Here is a 17,972-nt window from a genome sequence, read left to right as displayed (position 1 = left end):
TTGAAAAAATGTTTGATAGCGCTTTTAGGGGGATTAGCAATGAGTAGCATTAGATCAAGTAGTTCACTGTGTTGTTAGAGTGTGTGTATGTGTATGTATGTGTGTGTATTTTCAAGGATATAGTAGAGAAAGTAATGAAATTGATCCAAATTTGTAAATAGTTGTGGAAGATTCTCTTTTCAAATATCCATTCCAGTGTGAAAAATAATAAAAATCTAAAATTTTTATTGACTTCTGTGAATCAATTCTTGTTGATTACAATATTAACATGTTACTTCATCTAAACAGGAATAGAAATGTTGAGGGAATAGTTTGACATCGTGGGAAATATGCAAACTCCTGTTTTTGTTGAGAGTCAGGTAGAGCAGGCCGCTCTTTCCAAACATGAGACTGAAACATAAAGAGGTTTAGCTTAGCTTAGCATAAAGAAACAGATAGCCTGGCTTCAAAGCTAACAAAATCTGTATACCTGCACCTCTAAAGCTCAATAATGAACATGTTATATTACATCTGTAATAAATCTGTAAAAAAGTGAAAAAACCCCAACAAGGTTTATGAGAGGTATCAACCATGTGTGGGCATTTCTTGGCTGACATTGCTCCAAATTTTGCTCGCGATTTTAGTGCAAGCTATCAAAATCTGCGATCCATCAGATTCGGTGACACAGTCCGACACATGCTGCTCGGAAATCCTAACTTTGGTTTTATTTGGATTAAATAAATGAGGTGTTATTCATTAATGACTCATCATTGATGCTACGTTAAGCTAACAATCCCTAAGCTAGTCTTAAAGTGAACAGACAAATCAGAGAGTAGTGTCAACCCTTATCTAACTCTTGGCAAGAAAGTGAATCTCCTAAAATGCAGAATTATTCCTTTAAACATGTATGTCAGCGCTGCATCTTTTCATTTCTCTCATAAGTTTTGTTACAACCTTTCTCTTCTCCTTAATGAAAGATAATACTTTGACTCATTTTGAAGTCCTTTTGCTTAATGCAAATGCTGTTTTGAACATATTTTACCACATCGAGGATAGGTGAGATGAAGTAAAAGCTTCTTTTAAAGGATTGTTTTGATTTCCTTGAACTTCATTTCATGTCTGCATGACTATTTGAGGATCATAAAAGCCCTGAACTAAGCAGCATTTCCTCTGTCAAACTCAAGGATCCGTTTGTGAACAACTATTCGTATTTGCATGCCTGGTTGGTGAACAGTGCCAGCGTAGTTGAACAGTCTGTGAGGTCAGAGATGACATAGGATCAGCAGTTAATCATTTCCTTTCCTGCGCTGCTTGGTCTTTTGGTGGATAAGACATTTAAAGAAAATCCCTCCGAAAATATAACCAATCTCTCCAGAGCTTTTATTGTGTGTCCACTTATCTTTCTGGGTCTATGAGGGATTTTTGTATTATACAAGTACTTAACTTTAGGTTATGTGATTGTATGTGCATTCATAAAACCTTGGATTACAACTCAGCTTTAGCTCTGTTCAAAATTAATTATAATGAATGCAATTATAATAAAACATAATTGGGACAATGATTTGAGAGATGAAGACTGAAAATTGTATTTAAGCAACTTTTATGGGTGTATAGGTGGGTATATGGGTGTTATAGCGAGCTTTTAATGTCCATTTTGCTGATGTCCAAGCAGGGGAACTCTCGTGGGTTGATGCTAAGGGTCAACTTGTTGTTTACTCAAATTTTCACGTAGTCATTTATTAACCAGTGAGCTAGCCAAAAGATAATGAATTTTACAGATCCACACACAAACCCTGAATTGTACCTGCTCCGCTTTTCATCCTATATGTCCTATATCCTATATGAGTACCATTCTCAGGACGTAAGGTAAGGTGTTGCTACTTATTTCAATGACAGAAATTACTAGAATTTGATTCAAATTGTCCTGACTCTTAGCTTTTAATTACTAATCTCCTTAAAGCTGTTTCATAATACATACAGACAAGTTAAAGGAAAAACTTGAATGAATGAGTGGTGAACCAGGTGCAGGTACAGATAAAATTAAGTAATTAACACCTAGTCATGCTCTGTGGCATGTATGAAATTGCTGAGCCGAACCAGTTTTGGCCAAGTGAACACCTGGGATTTTGGTCATTAGATAGCGAACTCCATCATTATCATCAAAACACCAAATGAGGGAATACCTTTTGGAGGAATGGTGTTCATCCTTCAGTACAGTTCAGAGACTTGTACAATCAATACCAAGGTGCATTGAAGCTGTTCTGGTGGCCATACACCTTGCTAAAACACTTTATGTTGTTTTTTCCCCCTTTAATATGTCACTCTTTCATATGTCTGTATTGTTTATCATTCAAAAATAAGTTTGAAGTTGTTGTCACTCTTCATTCGTGTCACTTTTCACAGGAAGCAGATAATTGCATGCTCACTTATTTCTCCTTTTCCTACAGGTTCTGACACGAGCTGACCCTTCAGGCTCTGATAATGGATCATTGCATTTCTATTTAACACACATGTCAGATATTGCTACCTCAGCAGACAGGGCACACGTAAAAAAAAAACCAAAAAACGAAGATTAACTCAAACATTTTGCACAATTCAAACTCCTGCATGTTAAGTCAGTAACATACGGGCACACAAACGCACTCTTCTGATGATGATGCTGTGCTCTCGTTTGCGTCCTTCGCTCCCTCACCTCTTGACGCTGAGGCTGCTGGGTACAGTGCCTTCCAGGATGGTGGCATCCAAGTCGCCTGACCTTCTCTCAGCGACACTGGCCTTTGAGGATCCCAGCGCCTTCAGGGTGAAGAGTTGGGGCGAGCTGCTGCGTGCCCTGGGTATCTTCCGCCTCTGTTCCTTCCCTGTGCTGATTAATAACTGTGGGAAGGTGAGACTTGAGTATGTAACTCATAGTCATTGTCTGGAGGAAGATGGAGTGAGTTAGTCTGAAGAGTGAATGTAAAAAATATGTAGGTGAGAAGACCATGTCTCTGACCTCACCTCATAAAGCTCCATCCTTCTTTTCTCCCTCTTTCAGCTGATGTCAGTAGCACGCACTCTGCTGGGGAGGAGGGGGTTCTCATTGCTGCTGCGGCCCACTGTGTATGCCCAGTTTGTGGCTGGAGAGAATGAGAATGAGATCTCTCAGTCCATGGAGAAGATGAGCTTGCTGGGACTGAGGCCCATGCTGGCAGTACCTATTGAAGAGGATCTGGGAGAAAGCACCGGGTATGGCTCATTTTTGAAGCCCCCCTCCAGTGACATGTCTACTTGTAGTGTAGCTCTGACAGCTATGCCAGATGTAGTGTAAAAGGCAAACATTTGAAATCATTCTGCATGCTGTTTTATTTGCTGAAACTATGTGCAGAATGTTCTACATATTGCAGAAAAAAGTCTGTGATGTGTTTGGGATTCAACCCACAGTGTCTTAGACTTTATGTCTGACTCTCGATCTCTTTAGAAAGCACATCTAAATTCAAACCTTTAAGTACACCACACTCTCTCCTAGTTTGCCCACTTCAGCTTCACTGGAAATATCACACTTCAGATTTGATCCAAAAATACATTACAGCCTCATGTTGCCTTTTGACACCCCCAGAGAGAAGAGATATGATGACAACATGGATGCCATGTTGGAATGTGTGCGGATGTCCCACAGCAACGCCTGGAGCAAAGACCCGATGATGCAGCTGAAGATCACAGCCCTGCTCAGCCCAGAGCTGTGTGTAAGTGGACCTCCATTTCAGAGTCACCTCTCATAATGTTTTTAGGAAATTATTTGTCAACTGCTACTCATATATTTACTGCACATAACAGGTAATTATACAAGCAATTTCAAGAAAGACATTTTTAATTAACTGATTAACTTTGAAATGTGAATTCATTATTTTTTAATGGGGGGCTTTAAATTTAGTTTAGTTTTTTGTGACACCTATGACATTCACCAGTATATTTCATTATCTTTTAGAGCATTTTGGTTGTAAGGAAACCAGTTGTGTCAGTTCAAGGTTTCTGGGGCCATGTGAGAACCCTGACACATGGTGTACTAGACCATAGTGACTGAATGTGGTTCAAATACATGAGAAAAAAGATAAGAATACACATTTTGAACATGCGTGTTGCATGTTGTTTTAGAGTGCTCAACATGTTGTGTGGTGTTCATAGTTTTCCCCCCATGGCTTTTGCCTCTTTTAACTTACAGCAGATATTGTGTATTCACTCTGATTGATGAATCTGTCCCCTCTGTGTCAAGGTGAAACTCACAACCCTCATTGCAAAACAACCATACGACACGGATCTCCTTGTCAGAGCTATGGACGGAGAGGTACGTCCATCCAACTCAGTAACACGGTTTTTCAAATGAGTTCCTTACTTTTTGCTCATTAATCAATTTGCAATGTGGAAGCATGTGATTCAGACGTGAAATTACCTCTGACCTTTGCCTGAAACTGCCTCTTTCAGCCAATAAACTTCCCTGGCTTAGATGAAAGTGAAGCAGCGCACTTCCTCTGTGGCCTACAGAGACTCAACAGAATATCTGAGGTACAGACATGTAGGAGAAGAGCATCAGTGTGATATTATTTTACTTCTCAGTTGAATTATTGTCACTCATTGTTTATTTGGTGTTTCTTAGGCCAGTGTCAACAAAGTCCGAGTCCTGGTTGATGCAGAGTACACCTACATGAACCCCGCACTCTCCCTTGTAACCATGGCGATGATGAAGAAGTTTAACAAAGATGGTGCCTGGATATGGAACACATACCAGTGTTACCTGAAGGCAGCTGTCTTTATTCTTATTCTCATGGTTTAGAAACATCAGAGCAGAATACTGAAAATAGAGGCATTATCAAATACTTCCCTCTGTATCTGTGTGTCTCAGGAGTCCAGGTCTCTCCTTTTAGAGGCTCTACGTCTGTCCAAGACTGAGGGTTTCTGTCTGGGTGTCAAGTTGGTGCGAGGAGCCTACATGGACAAAGAGAGGAAACTGGCAGAGAAAGAGGATCGCCAAGACCCCATCCATAAATGCTGGGAAGACACCAATGACAGGTGGTGGAAGGGATCATAACTATCAAATAAAACTGGAAACTGGATTTGGACAAATTTACCCAATCCACTTATGCTGAAAAAAGATGTTTATCCCGTTTTAAACCCCCCTCCACTCAAAAATATGTTTTGCTTATTATTTACCTTACTATTTAGTAGAGATCTTGTTTTTGAACAGTTAAACTTGTAAACATCCAGAATGTTTCAGTGAGAGGAGATAAAGTTTAAAAAGTCAAACAAACATATTCAACACTGTTTATCATTCAAAGTTTGCTAATATCAAATGTCTTAATGCATGACTGGAGGGGATCATTAAAATCAAATCAAGGCTGGTAGGGAATAGTAAACTTGACAGATCATTTCTGACAATGAAACCCATTTAATCTGTTCACTTGTGTTTGTGCAGTTATAACGGCTCTCTGAATGTAATGCTGGATGTCATTACCCAGAATCCCGAGCGCTACAGGATCATAGTCGCCACGCACAACGAGGAGTCAGTGAGACGAGCTGCCAAACGGTTAGACCATAAGGAAATTAATTTTAAAAAACCAAAAAAACATTAAAATTACAGTTGCAGCAGAAAACTATCATAGCCTACGTGAAAGAGAAGGACTTGATGAATCATGTATGTTATAACTATTCAGCTACAAGCAATTGAATGCCAAAATAACACCAATGACCACATAAATAAACAGGCACTGGTTGCAAATCTCCACTAATTCATAGTATTTTTCTTTTGTTCTGTTGTAAGAGTAAAATCAATGACCATCAGTCAGTGATGATGCATTTAATATGTATAACCTTTGTATCTTCAGGATTGAAGAACTGGGGATAGACAAAGATGGAGGTTCAGTGTGTTTTGGCCAGCTGCTGGGCATGTGTGACCATGTCTCCCTGACTCTGGGTAAGCTGAGCTCCAACTTTCATTTTTTTCAGTGTTTAGTTGATACTTTTCTTCAGAGCATCTCACAACACATGAGCAACAAGAGGTTCAGTGTCTTATTCCAGGGCAGTCTGACATTGTTGCAACAAGCTTGTTGTGGTTAGAAAATATACTGTAAATGAAACCTAAAAATGAACCTGCAAATGAAAAGTTAGACCATTTACAACATTTAAACCCTGAAATACACCAACCCTCTTACCCAAAATCATAAAGTGGAGCTGCTCTATTTAATTTACTCATGACTAATTCTGGTGTTGGGTGTGTATGGGTGGAAAATACTCTCCACACATGGCCAAAGACAAAAACTTAGTACTGAATCAGTAGGGATTGTGTAGAAAGTTGGATATTGCAACTCAAATCTTAAAACACTCAATGGGCTGTTTAAAAAAATAAAATAAATGTGTTTTCTGATGGACCACTGCAATATATCTTTATTTCCCTTCCTCATGTCAACTCTCTACCTCCCTCCAGCTAAGGAGGGCTATGCTGTGTACAAGTCAGTGCCGTACGGCTCAGTGGACGACACGCTCCCCTACCTGGTGCGTCGGGCTCAGGAGAACCGCACCGTGTTGCAGGGAATCCGCAAGGAAAGGGATCTACTCAGGGAAGAGTTTAAGAGGAGGCTGAGAGGAGGCAGCTAACAGGCCACCAGCCCAGAGGGGAAACACAGAGGAGTGATCAGTGTGAACTCTGCTGAACACACACAAGTATTAAGGATCCTAATCAGGATAGTAAATAAAATAAAAAAATCAGAAAGCTGCATTTGAACACCGTTAGTACACCAAAGAAAAATTCAAATCCATGTGCACTTGAGTTCGTATTCCCTTATAGAACTTACATAAAAGTTATATCCTGCTGTACAGTAATGAAGAACTGAAGCATGAAACTTTTCAATGATTTGATGAAAACTGAGAGCAATAAATGCATCAATTTATGCTTTGTTTGTTGAAGTTGTAAAATATATGAATTTAAATTACTTTCATTTGATTTTTTTTTCTGCTGTACATTCAAACTGACAATATCGTGTTTTTTTAGTAATAAAATACTTAAATGTATCACTTATTTTCTTTTGTGCCTGCTGGGCTGAAAAAACACTGCAACAGCTGATTAGTAAAAAAGAGGATGTGTCAGTTGTGCTAAAACAGTGACGTGTCTGATAGTTGCTGGTTAGTCATCCTCTGACACACATATCCCACTGATCTGACTAGTTAACCTTTCAACTTTACTTGTGTTTTTACCGAGTCGGCCAACCCCTTAACGGAAAGTTTAAACCACTCTCCTCTAATGTTCTCAAAAATATGAGTCAATTCCGAGGAAAAAACGCTTTTCTTTGGAGGCTAAAATCTGTCATTTTACTAAAGCTAAGACCCTGCTTGAGAACTGTCATTTAATCATTTCTCTTAAAACAAATCCACACATTTTAATTCTCTTTGTCTGTGCTCTCCGTCAGGTCAACTAGCCTGTGTGTAATGTTAAATGCAAATTGCTGAGAGTTTGGTCTCCACATGCTACAGATTAAGAGGAAAATCCAATAAAATATTATTCAGACTACACAGAACTCATCCAGAAGCAGATTGCTCACTCTCACCTCTGTGTACAATGTCACAAAGAACATGAGAATTAGTTCAAATCTGAGTTAAGTTGTTAAAATGTGTGAACAAGAACTCAATGGCATTCTTGAATGCTAAAGTTAAGACAGATCCTGGGTCATCTTGCTAAATTTGATCTGTTCTTTCCCTGATTTTTGATCTTTATGACCAATTCTGGTGGAAAAAGGATATGATACCCTCCTACATGTTTATACATTACTCGCTCTGTACTTAATATTTCTGAATGTGTGAAACTCATGCAGGGTGGTTTTTGGGGTCTAATGTTATTGATTCTCAATGTTGTTGGTAGAAGAGTGGGGTCTTTGTATTTTAATCATCAAAACTGTCAAAAAAGAAGGCTCAAAACACACTTTTTTACTGTTTATTAGATTACTGATAACAATTCTTGACACGTCTGTCACCTGACTGAACTGCCACAAGCCCGCCGCACCACAATGCCTATAATATAACATCTTCTACTAGCAATAACCTTAAAAACTCTTTACATTTATAAAAGGAGATGGCAGCGCTGAAATGTCACACTATGCAGTTGCAGTGAGAAAGGCTTGTACTGTGATGACGCTCAGCGGAAAACAGTTTCAAGTCAAATGACGGAGATGAGCACACATCCAAGTGCCAATCAGAGAGAGTCAGGTGGTGGTGGTGGTTGTTGTTGTTATGGAATGAAGACTAGTTCAGGTTGCGGGAATCCAAACGCCCAAAGCTCAGTAGTTGCTTTGGTTTTGATTTCTGTAGCCACCTCGCTGGTAGCCGCCCTGTTTCTGCTGATAACCACCTTTCTGATCTGTGGACATACAAAGATTGTTCATCAGCATTAAACCTTCCTTGGACTTAAATCCAAACGCCCAAAGCTCAGTAGTTGCTTTGGTTTTGATTTCTGTAGCCACCTCGCTGGTAGCCGCCCTGTTTCTGCTGATAACCACCTTTCTGATCTGTGGACATACAAAGATTGTTCATCAGCATCAAACTTTCCTTAATCTAACATTTTAATGCATTCAATTTAAAGTTAAATCCAAATGAACTCCGCATCATAACCACAGCAATGAATACGTTGCAAACAGCCTCTGCAGAAGATCAGAAGCATGCTGACTTTGAAAGGTCATGTGGTGATCAGAAATAAAATCTCAGCGTGGCGTTACTTACCTCTGTCTCTGTTGTAGGATTTATTTTGTTGGTAGCCGCCTTTTTGATCTGTAATGGAAGGAACAACCAGTCAGTATTGTTTCTAAGCTAGCACAACTCAGCCTGGAATAGCAACAGAAGCATTTTAATGTCTCATGGTCATTGACAGACAAGGTGAACAACACCCAAACACAAAAATACAGTAAGGCATACTGTGAGAGAGAAACATAAAGGGTCTAAACTCACCTCTGTTGAAGTAACCACCGTACACGCCCTGCTTCAGGTCAAAGACGCGTTCGTTATTCTCCACCAAGCTGCCCAGTTTCTCAGCCAGCTGCAGGGCCATGTTCTGCAGGGAGGTGGGCTCTGTGCGGTGCATCACCACTGTTTGTGTGGGCTGGTCAAGTGATGCCTGTCAGGAAGAGGACAGAAGGACACTTAATTAAAGAAATATATAAACAGAAACTTAATGTGTAGAAGTGAAAAATCATTGGGGACATTCATTACTGTTGCAACCATTTGCAATTAATATCTAATTTCAACAAAGCAGCAGAGAAGTCATGAAACTTACCATCAGCTCCTCGTTGATGATCATTTTGCTGATGATGCTGTGAACTGTGGGTATCTCCAACTCAAACATCTCAGAAAGTGTCTGCATGCTGGAGGACAAACATTTTTTTAAATTAAAAACCAATCAGTAGAGACGTCATGAGAGATCAGCACAGATCATATGCTAAACATCTCCTTTAAGAACTTCCATGTTGTGCTTACCTGATGGAGTCATACACACTGCTGTACGTGAACAGGTAAGTCCTCAGTGACTCCTCTTGAATCTTCCTACAGAAGAAAACAATAATTACAGTCAGAGAAGGATGAATATTGTACTGTGCAGGGGATTTAGAAAGATTTAATTGAATGATATAACTAGAAATGCCAACCAGTCAAGTTGTAGTTTACACCCATGTTTGTCCAGACTCACTCTAAACATTATTCTATACTCAATATATATTCGTATTGAAGACTTTGAAGGAAATTAATAAAAAAAGTATTAAGTGGATTTTTTAGTACAAAAAAAACACAACGGATTGAGAACTCCGTCACATGGGGCAACATCTTTAATCCCGCAGCACAGAAGATTTAAACAATCACCAGTGTCAAGGTGGGCACTAAGATTAGTGTCACCAGTTCATTATCTGAGCAAAATCTAAATAAAGTCACAGTCTCCCTGTCTGTTCCTGAGTTATGATGTTGAATAACGGAGAGGAAAATGTTCTTGCAGAACATTAGGATGTCACAGTGAAGTTGACCTTTTGGATATAAAATGTCATTACCTCATGATTTCATCCTATTAGACATCTGTGTGAAACTTTGTCATAATTAGTGTAGAATTCTTGAGTTATGGCCAAAAATATGTTGACCTTTGACCTTTTCATTAACAAATTCTAATCTTCGAGTCTAAGTGGATATTTGTGCAAATTATCCATTTGTGGACGCATAAAAAGAATGACAAACATGCACATTTGTTACTGAGTTAATCAATGAATGATTTACTGAAGTTTACTAACCTGACAAGCATCTCTCGTACACGCTGTGTCTCAGGAAACAGGTCCCAAACCTTACTGTTCATCTTCTCATTGATGATGAATGAGTGGCAGGTACGCCAGTCTCCCATCTTCATGGCCTTACTGGCAGCCACCACATGCTCCCTCATGCTCTCTGGGGGTCCTGGAGGATAACAAGAAAACTACAGTTATCTTCTGTGGTTTCTTCTTTGGACTGGCGTATAAAGGATAGTTAGGCAACATGTTGCGTACCCAGCAGTGGCTGTCTCTCTCCCACTCTGAGCTGGTGATGGAACTGCTTGCTGATCATCCTGCGGCGGGCGTCGAACTCATGGGCGGCCATGTATGGGATTTCAAGCAGCATGGCGGACACCAAGTACACACACTCCAGCAGCTCCAAATTGATGTGCATGTGGAATGGTACCTGTGACAAATGTCAAAGTCATGTTTTAGTAACTGCTGTCAACTTCTGTAAAACATGGCATTAAGTTGGGAGTGCTGCCAATATTTAGATCAGACTACTTAAGAATAATATTAACAATAGTAATAATAAAAAAAATAAAAAATAAAAACATGTCAGGTTTCTACATGTGGTAGCTCTGCTAAGATTTTCACTGTGATAGCTAACAATCAGAAAAAAAGTGCACTTTCTAATTGCTGCTTAACTAACTGCGATTCCCCCCAAAACTGCTCTGGTGAACTGAACTTTTTTTCTTTTCTTTAAAAGAGAGGGGAATGACTTGCAGCATAGGTCCCATGCCCGAATCGAACCAGGGTCTGCTGCCATTATGTGGCATGCGCAGTAACCACTCGGCTACAAAGGCGTTCCTGATAGAACAGTTTTTCATGAATTTACTGCTTTGTTTGTCTTACTTGTCTCCTCTTTTCAATTTTTTCCTGCTCGGCGTTCCTTTCCTGCATGTTCCTCATGAGCAGACCCTGACCCAGGAGCTCCTTGGCACGGCCAGAGGACTGGATGTCCAGCAAGGCATTGTGGGCATCCTTAATCATGCCTTGTCGGAAAGCACAGATGCCCAGTTGGACCATGGTTCTGTTGTACAGGATCTAGGGAAATAAAAAAGTGTTGACATTTAGGATTAATCATGAAAAGTTCATCTATTAGCTGTGGCAGCTTTGTGTCTGCCTGCCTACCTGTACAGGCGGGTCGGCGTGCTGGATGTTGTCCTGCAGGTGGCTCATCAGCATCAGGTCGCGGGCCTGGTACCAGCGAGAGTGCAGAGCGTGGTGGTAGATGTGGCAGAGGATGGCGCAGGTACGGATACGGTCGGTGCGATCCTTGGAATAAATGAACTTGCACAGACGGTCCATGATCACAGCGCTGTCCTCGCCCTCGCTCTCCTCCTGGTCCTGCTCGGACTACAAGGCAAACGGAAAACGGGTCACACTCGGCTCATGACAAGAAATTGCATGCAAATATAAACAAATTCAATAAATAAGTCACTGAGTAAAGTCATTTTTTTAAGTCATTTCTGTCGGTTTCTATCAATTTAAAGAAACGGCTCCCTTTTTTTGCTACTTGAATTAAGTGTCTTTCTCGCTCAGGCTTCTGTGCTTTTCTTACCTTGGATTCGCCCCCCTGGAGACCAAGGCTGCGACGGTGGGCCTTGTAATCAAACTTGTAGTAGGTGTGCATGATTCTACGCAGGTAAACGCGGCAAATCTCCTCTGTGCTGCCCTTGGTCTCCAAGTAGTTCAGCAACCTGTCAATGATGCCACAAACTCGGCCCTCATCTTTCAGGTTGTCTACGTACTCTGAAAGGAGAGTGAAGAGGAAAGCGATGAGCTGCTAGAAAATGATGCAACAACAGAATTACGGGATTCTTGCTGGAATTACGGCTCGTACACCGTACCGGCAAAACTGGAAACAGAATCTGCTTTTCGGGTGTAACTCACCTTGAGAGTGAGGATCAGTGTTCTGCATGATCTTGGTGAACTCTTCATCCATCCTCTCCACCAGTGTCAAAATGCAACCACGCACCCTGAACGGCTAACAAACACACACAGTGAAGCAAAGCAATTTGTGTTATTTTAATGTACTTCTGGACTTACAAGAGGAAAAATACGTGATTGTACTTGAATAAAAAGGAATAGAATAAATATAAACCCAACACACACTAAGAAAACAGGATGGGATACCTGATCTGAGATGGCCAGGTTTTCACTGTCCTCTGCGATGTTCTCGCCAATGAAGATGTTGTTGTTATCAAAGAGGATGTCTAGCAGCTCTTCGATACAGTCCAGGCACTTCTTCCACATATCCGCCTAATGGGATACAAAGTCTGAATGACTCCATTTGAAACACCAAGTTCAGAATGCTTCAGATTACATTTCCCAGACTTTCTCTGCGTATACACCCAGATTGTCTAACATTTTGAAAAACGGCATCACTTACCTTCATGAAAGCTGCCAGGTTGGGGTTATAGTCATAGAGGGAGGCGATGATGTTGAACCTGATCTTGACCAGGATTCCTTCGCCCAAGTTATTCTCAGCAGTGATGGCAGACAGTGCGTGGAGAAGTTCAATCTGGGCAGCCCTGTCACAGAGAAGGTCAGGAGTTTCTATATGATTATTATCCTTTAAAATGTTTGTAACCAATCATATCTTTCAGCACATATTATAAGTTTGGGTGAACAAAGCCTTTCTCACATATTGTTAGGTTTGCACCTGAAAGCAGCTATATATATATATATATATATATTTGCAAGACTTTAAAAATAACAACAAAAAAAACAGACATGAAAAGGTACAAAGAGGATTGCGTGTGTGATCATTACACACACACACACACAGTCTTTGCTGCATGATGCTGTGTTACCTGTCTGTTCCCTTTTTGCCTCTTGCCTGCAGGATCTCATTCAGCTTCTTCACCACCACCGGTATGTTGATCTCTGTGCCCTTTGCAAACATCTTGGGCTTCTCCTAATAGATTGAACACATTACAAAACAATTTCATAATGTGTTGATTCACATCATGTGGTTGTTTCTTTTGAACCAATATGTTCTTTATAAATATTGTTACCTGTTACTTTTAATGACTTGCACAAATATATTTGACAATTAATTGTATAGCTCATTACACAAATTTAATGTATATGCCCTGAGACAAAAAGAAGCGATTTTCTTGCTTGAAATGGTATTGTGATACCTTTGGATGAGTGCATCATCAGTTCTATCTAATTTTTAGCAAAGATAATCATGACAGCAGTTGATCAAAAAGGCTTTCATTATCATCTCTTTCTTACCTTGACCAGAGGGACTCCTCCCTTCACCTTCTCCCAGCCTCCTTCAACCTCCTCACCACCCTCTTCCTCAGCCTCCTCCTCCAGCCGCTCTTTCTTCTTGGGCTTCTTCTTTTTCCCAACCTTCTCGCTACTCTTCTCTGGTCCCTGGGTCCTGAAGACAAAGAGTGTGTGTTATAACATAATATATTACATTTCAGTCTATAAGTTATTGAATTTCCACAAAATCCATAAAATACCAAAATCTAAGTGTTGCTAACAAATTGCTTGTTTTGTCCAACAAAACTGAGGTTTTAGAAATATTCTCTATTGTAAACAAAATACAAAGACGTGGAGAGGAAGACTCACTTCTTGAGGAAGACCATGGCCAGGGAAGCGCTCTTTCCTTCTCCGTCATCAGAGCTCTCGCTGCCACTATCTACGGTGTCTGAACCCCAGTCTTCATCATCCTCGTCATCACTGGAAGATGATTCATCCTGTCAGAAGGAGACAGAGGTCCATTACATTAGCTCCAGCAGTAGTTCATTATGAGTCTTAGCTATTTTATGAAACATTTCTTCCTTCCTGTGTTGTGTTTTTGTAGTCAAGCAACTCATTTGCCAGTTATTTTCTCAATTAAATCAATGAAATGTCCGAAAATATTCAGGGTGAGCACTTACCCCGGATCCCTTGGCAGATTTAAGGAACTTGCTGGCTTCTGAGGAAGCCTCAGGCTTTTTCTTCAAGAAGGACTTGGCTGTCACGTCATCACCACCCTCCCCATCGCTATCAGAGGAAGAACCTTGCAGAATGAAAAAAAAAGGGGAGCGATGAGATGATGTCTCCATTCATTCAATACAATCATTATTATATCCAACCTGAGATCTTAATATGAGCATAAAAATAACGTTTTATTTAATTATTCTGTGACTTTTCGAGATGATAAAATGTATAAATGCAACTTATTTCACAATTTGTAATATAAACTTTTCACCCATTTGTGAACAAATCTTGATTCAGCTAACTGAGCCCAGTTTTTACACAGATGGCATCAAAAAATGTTGGGGTTTTAAATTCATATGATTAATGTAATAATGTTGTTTGTTTATTTTCTTGTGCAATTTTGAGAATCATATCATTGAAAATTAAACATATAAACAGCATGCTTACCAGAATCATCTGGTCCCTTTTCCTCCTCCTCATCTGCAGACTCCTGTGGGTTCTAAGTCAGAGACAAAAAGAGCGACAAGACATTGAGAATTTTATTTTATCTTTGTTTTCTCAGGATCCTCTGATGCACTAACAAGTCGACAATTACGTCCAAACACTGCCAAGTAAAACCAAAATCTTACATCTCACAAACTTGCCAGCAGCATAATTCATATCTCTCAACTGGCACATTTTCTGAGATGTTTGAAACACAGAGAGGAAATTGTTTTATTTACCTCCTTGTAGGCGGATATTTCTGTCTCGTAATCCCTGTTGTACTTGCGGATCTTCTGACGCAATGTGCTGAGGGCTTTTGCATTGTTTTTGTTCATTTTCTTCTTGCCTTCTTTGTCCTCCCAAAGCTGAAAAGAAAAAGTTAATTGCGTTGCTTTAAAAAAAATGTTGACTGGGAAATTTGCATGTCCAACTGTACTTATTTAGATGGTCAATATTCTTGCAATATTTGGCAGAACCCCCCCCCCCCCCCCCCCCCCCCCCCCCCTGCTAAATTATGACGTTAAAATTCATGGAGTTCAGACCTGGTTCAGATAGTCCTCCAGGTCGGCCAGGAGACGGATGTAGAAAGAGGGAACACCCTCTTTATCCACTATAGTCTTGCTTTTGAGGAACGCTCGACATAACTGCTCAAACTCCTCCAGACATTTGGCCATGTCTCGGATCTTCATGGCATTGCGGATAGTCTTGATGAAGTTGGTCAACTCCTCAAACCTGAGATTTAAAAATGAATGCAACACAAAAACTAGTAAGACAATCTGTGCAGCTTTAGTGTTGCTGAAGTCAAATTGCTGAGTCAAGTTTGGATTCAACAAACAGCCTCACTAACCTTTTGTCTTTGGCGCTGCGCACCACCCTCTTTGTGTCCTCCTCATCATCACTGAGCAGCAGTGATCTGTGAAAACAATGTTGATGTGTGAGATCACTTCAAACAGTAGAATTTCAGTCATAACGATGAGATATAGCACATATAGCACTGACTGCTTGAAAGTTGTCCCGGGTGCTTTAGGGGCGATCTCATCGGCGGATGAGGACTCCTCTGACTCGCTGTCAGACCCGGTGGCGAAGAAACGAGACATTGTTGAAGAAACCTGTCAATCTGTGAATACCAAATGAAATGTCAGAAAATGAGACTTTGCATTTAAGAGATGACAACACATCTGAGCTCTATGGACGTTTGGGAAACTGTTTTGCTTACTATTACTAATTAAACATGAATAAAAAACAAATTTTCAACATCCAGAATCAACTGATGAAGCTCATGATTAACATAACAGGACTCAATCACAATAAACTTCCACTTGTAAGGGCGGATTTTAACTTTCCTATTCATGATGCTGCTGCTAAGCAACACTGGAGAAACACCATTTGTGTTACGTTAATAAAACCACAAGTGTAATAAACGTCTATAATATGGATGATGGAGTAATTGCACCACCGTGTGTTGCCGGTATGAGAAGTATAACGGGGCTTACAGCGTTTTATCAGCTAGCTTTTATTTGGCTCACCAGTATTAGCTTCACTGTCACTTTGAAACTAGCAGCCAACAATAATGCTTGCTTCACTGTGCGATGACAGTGCACACTTATATGGCTTTTAAACAAGAATAAACATGGTTTAGCTTTGCAGACACAAGTCCGAGCTGCCGGGGTCGTTGTGTGCTAATGGCTATGAAACGACGCTTTAGCTTTGACAGACGTACAGCAAGTAACGTTAGCAGTCAAAACTTAACGCCCATCTCTAGCTACGGTTACCATTTTAACATATTATCATTTTTTAAACCCAGGTAGCGCATACACATACAGTAGCTCATTAGTTACCCAGCTAGCCCCGAATTATCGTTATATCTGATAACACAACGCTAACGCTGACTGGCTAACTAACGTGGCGCCGATGCTAAGCTAACGCTAACAGGCCTCCCCGCATGTCTAACCGGTAAACACACTCCGCGAAGCAATCGAGCATATTTATTTCAATTGTTATCGAGACAGACTCACCTACGTCCTTGTGGAAGTTATTATGTGGCGTGTCTGTCTACTTTGAATCGTTTTAAAATCCAGTTTTGCTGTAACAGCGGCCACAATTAAAGGCGTGCAGCAGCCTTGCCGGGCACTTGCGTCAGGAAAGGAAGTGACGTAGAGATCAACAAAGCATGGGGATGGTCGACCCGCGCTCCACTCCACCGCAGATCTGTATATCTGTATATTAGGCAAGGCAAGGCAAGGCAGTTTTATTTATATAGCGCATTTCATACACAGTGGCAACTCAATTTGCTTTACATAAAACAAACATTCAACAGAAAAAATGTAAAAAAAAAAACATGGAATTTGAGAAATAAAAATACAACCCAATCATAGTACACACGTACACCCCCCCCCACACACACACACACTAATAATAAAAACAAAGTACAGAAACATAGAAAGAGAGAGAAATAAAATACTATAATAGAGCATTAAAAATAAGATTGCAGCATAAAATAATGATTTGCTTTAAAATCATTAAAAGGACATATAGTGCAAATGAAAGATTACAATTTAAAGTGCTTTGAAAGAGCTCAATCATAAGCACAGGAGAAGAGAAGTGTTTTTAACCTGGATTTAAAAATATTCACAGTTGGGGCTGATTTCAGTTCTGCTGGTAGTTTGTTCCAGTTGTGTGCAGCATAACAGCTAAAAGCTGCTTCACCATGTTTAGTCTGAACTCTGGGCTCCACTATCTGACCTGAGTCAGTAGATCTCAGAGCTCTACTGGGTTTATATTCTACTAACATGTCATTCATGTATTCTGGACCTAAACCATTCAGTGATTTGTAGACCAGTAGCAGAACTTTAAAATCTATTCTATAGCTGACTGGGAGCCAGTGTTTACACAGTCTCTCTACTCACTGTATATCTGTATATTCCTCCAGTCTATCTACTCCTGTGCAGATCTTTCTATATATGGCCCACTGTAGAACTTTGCAATGGCTGAAGAGTAATTACAGTTTTTCTCACTTATTTTCGCTTGCCATTCAACTTGAAATTATTAACCTGTAACTTGATTCAAATTAGCCTCGGTGGGTTTGGACACATGTTATCAGTATCTCTTACCAGGTTTGTGCATGTTTGGGACGACTTATCTTTGTGAACAAGCTTTTTCTGTGAGAAACTGTGTTCGATATTGAGACATAATATTGTTGAAATTGCATCTCAGAGTATTAGACTATAAATTAATCTGGTTTGTGAATAGATGGTTTTATTCTAGTAAAGT

At 40.1% G+C, this 17,972-nt stretch overlaps 2 protein-coding genes across 3 annotated transcripts; one reads left to right on the top strand and one right to left on the bottom strand.

Moving 5' to 3' along the window:
• The first annotated feature begins 1,556 nt into the window (after positions 1-1,556).
• prodh2 (proline dehydrogenase 2) lies at positions 1,557-7,017 on the top strand. Its single transcript, XM_062442002.1, has 11 exons — positions 1,557-1,845; positions 2,427-2,863; positions 3,014-3,204; positions 3,575-3,701; positions 4,229-4,300; positions 4,438-4,518; positions 4,610-4,753; positions 4,856-5,022; positions 5,426-5,536; positions 5,835-5,923; positions 6,434-7,017. Exons 2-11 carry the CDS (start codon positions 2,630-2,632, stop codon positions 6,601-6,603), a joined length of 1,386 nt encoding a protein of 461 aa, XP_062297986.1. The 5' UTR covers positions 1,557-1,845; positions 2,427-2,629; the 3' UTR covers positions 6,604-7,017.
• A 902-nt stretch (positions 7,018-7,919) lies between these two features.
• eif3c (eukaryotic translation initiation factor 3, subunit C) lies at positions 7,920-16,848 on the bottom strand. Of its 2 annotated transcripts, none has more exons than XM_062441999.1 (24): positions 16,718-16,848; positions 15,702-15,819; positions 15,550-15,615; positions 15,245-15,434; positions 14,942-15,067; positions 14,667-14,718; positions 14,177-14,298; positions 13,866-13,993; positions 13,521-13,671; positions 13,094-13,197; positions 12,670-12,811; positions 12,414-12,539; positions 12,171-12,264; positions 11,839-12,029; positions 11,409-11,633; positions 11,130-11,321; positions 10,509-10,680; positions 10,260-10,419; positions 9,466-9,531; positions 9,266-9,353; positions 8,941-9,106; positions 8,716-8,763; positions 8,460-8,504; positions 7,920-8,356 (listed from the first exon to the last, which is right to left on the bottom strand). In XM_062441999.1, exons 2-24 carry the CDS (start codon positions 15,797-15,799, stop codon positions 8,277-8,279), a joined length of 2,832 nt encoding a protein of 943 aa, XP_062297983.1. In that variant the 5' UTR covers positions 15,800-15,819; positions 16,718-16,848; the 3' UTR covers positions 7,920-8,276. The 2 variants fall into 2 exon arrangements, with proteins under 2 accessions (XP_062297983.1, XP_062297984.1); XM_062442000.1 differs by having other exon boundaries at positions 16,722-16,832.
• Positions 16,849-17,972: the final 1,124 nt, after the last annotated feature.

Source organism: Scomber scombrus, chromosome 21 (genome assembly GCF_963691925.1).
Source record: "Scomber scombrus chromosome 21, fScoSco1.1, whole genome shotgun sequence".
Taxonomy (NCBI): Eukaryota; Metazoa; Chordata; class Actinopteri; order Scombriformes; family Scombridae; genus Scomber; species Scomber scombrus.
The sequence above is the reverse complement of the archived record's forward strand: the minus strand, read 5'-3'. Positions and strand labels throughout refer to the sequence as shown.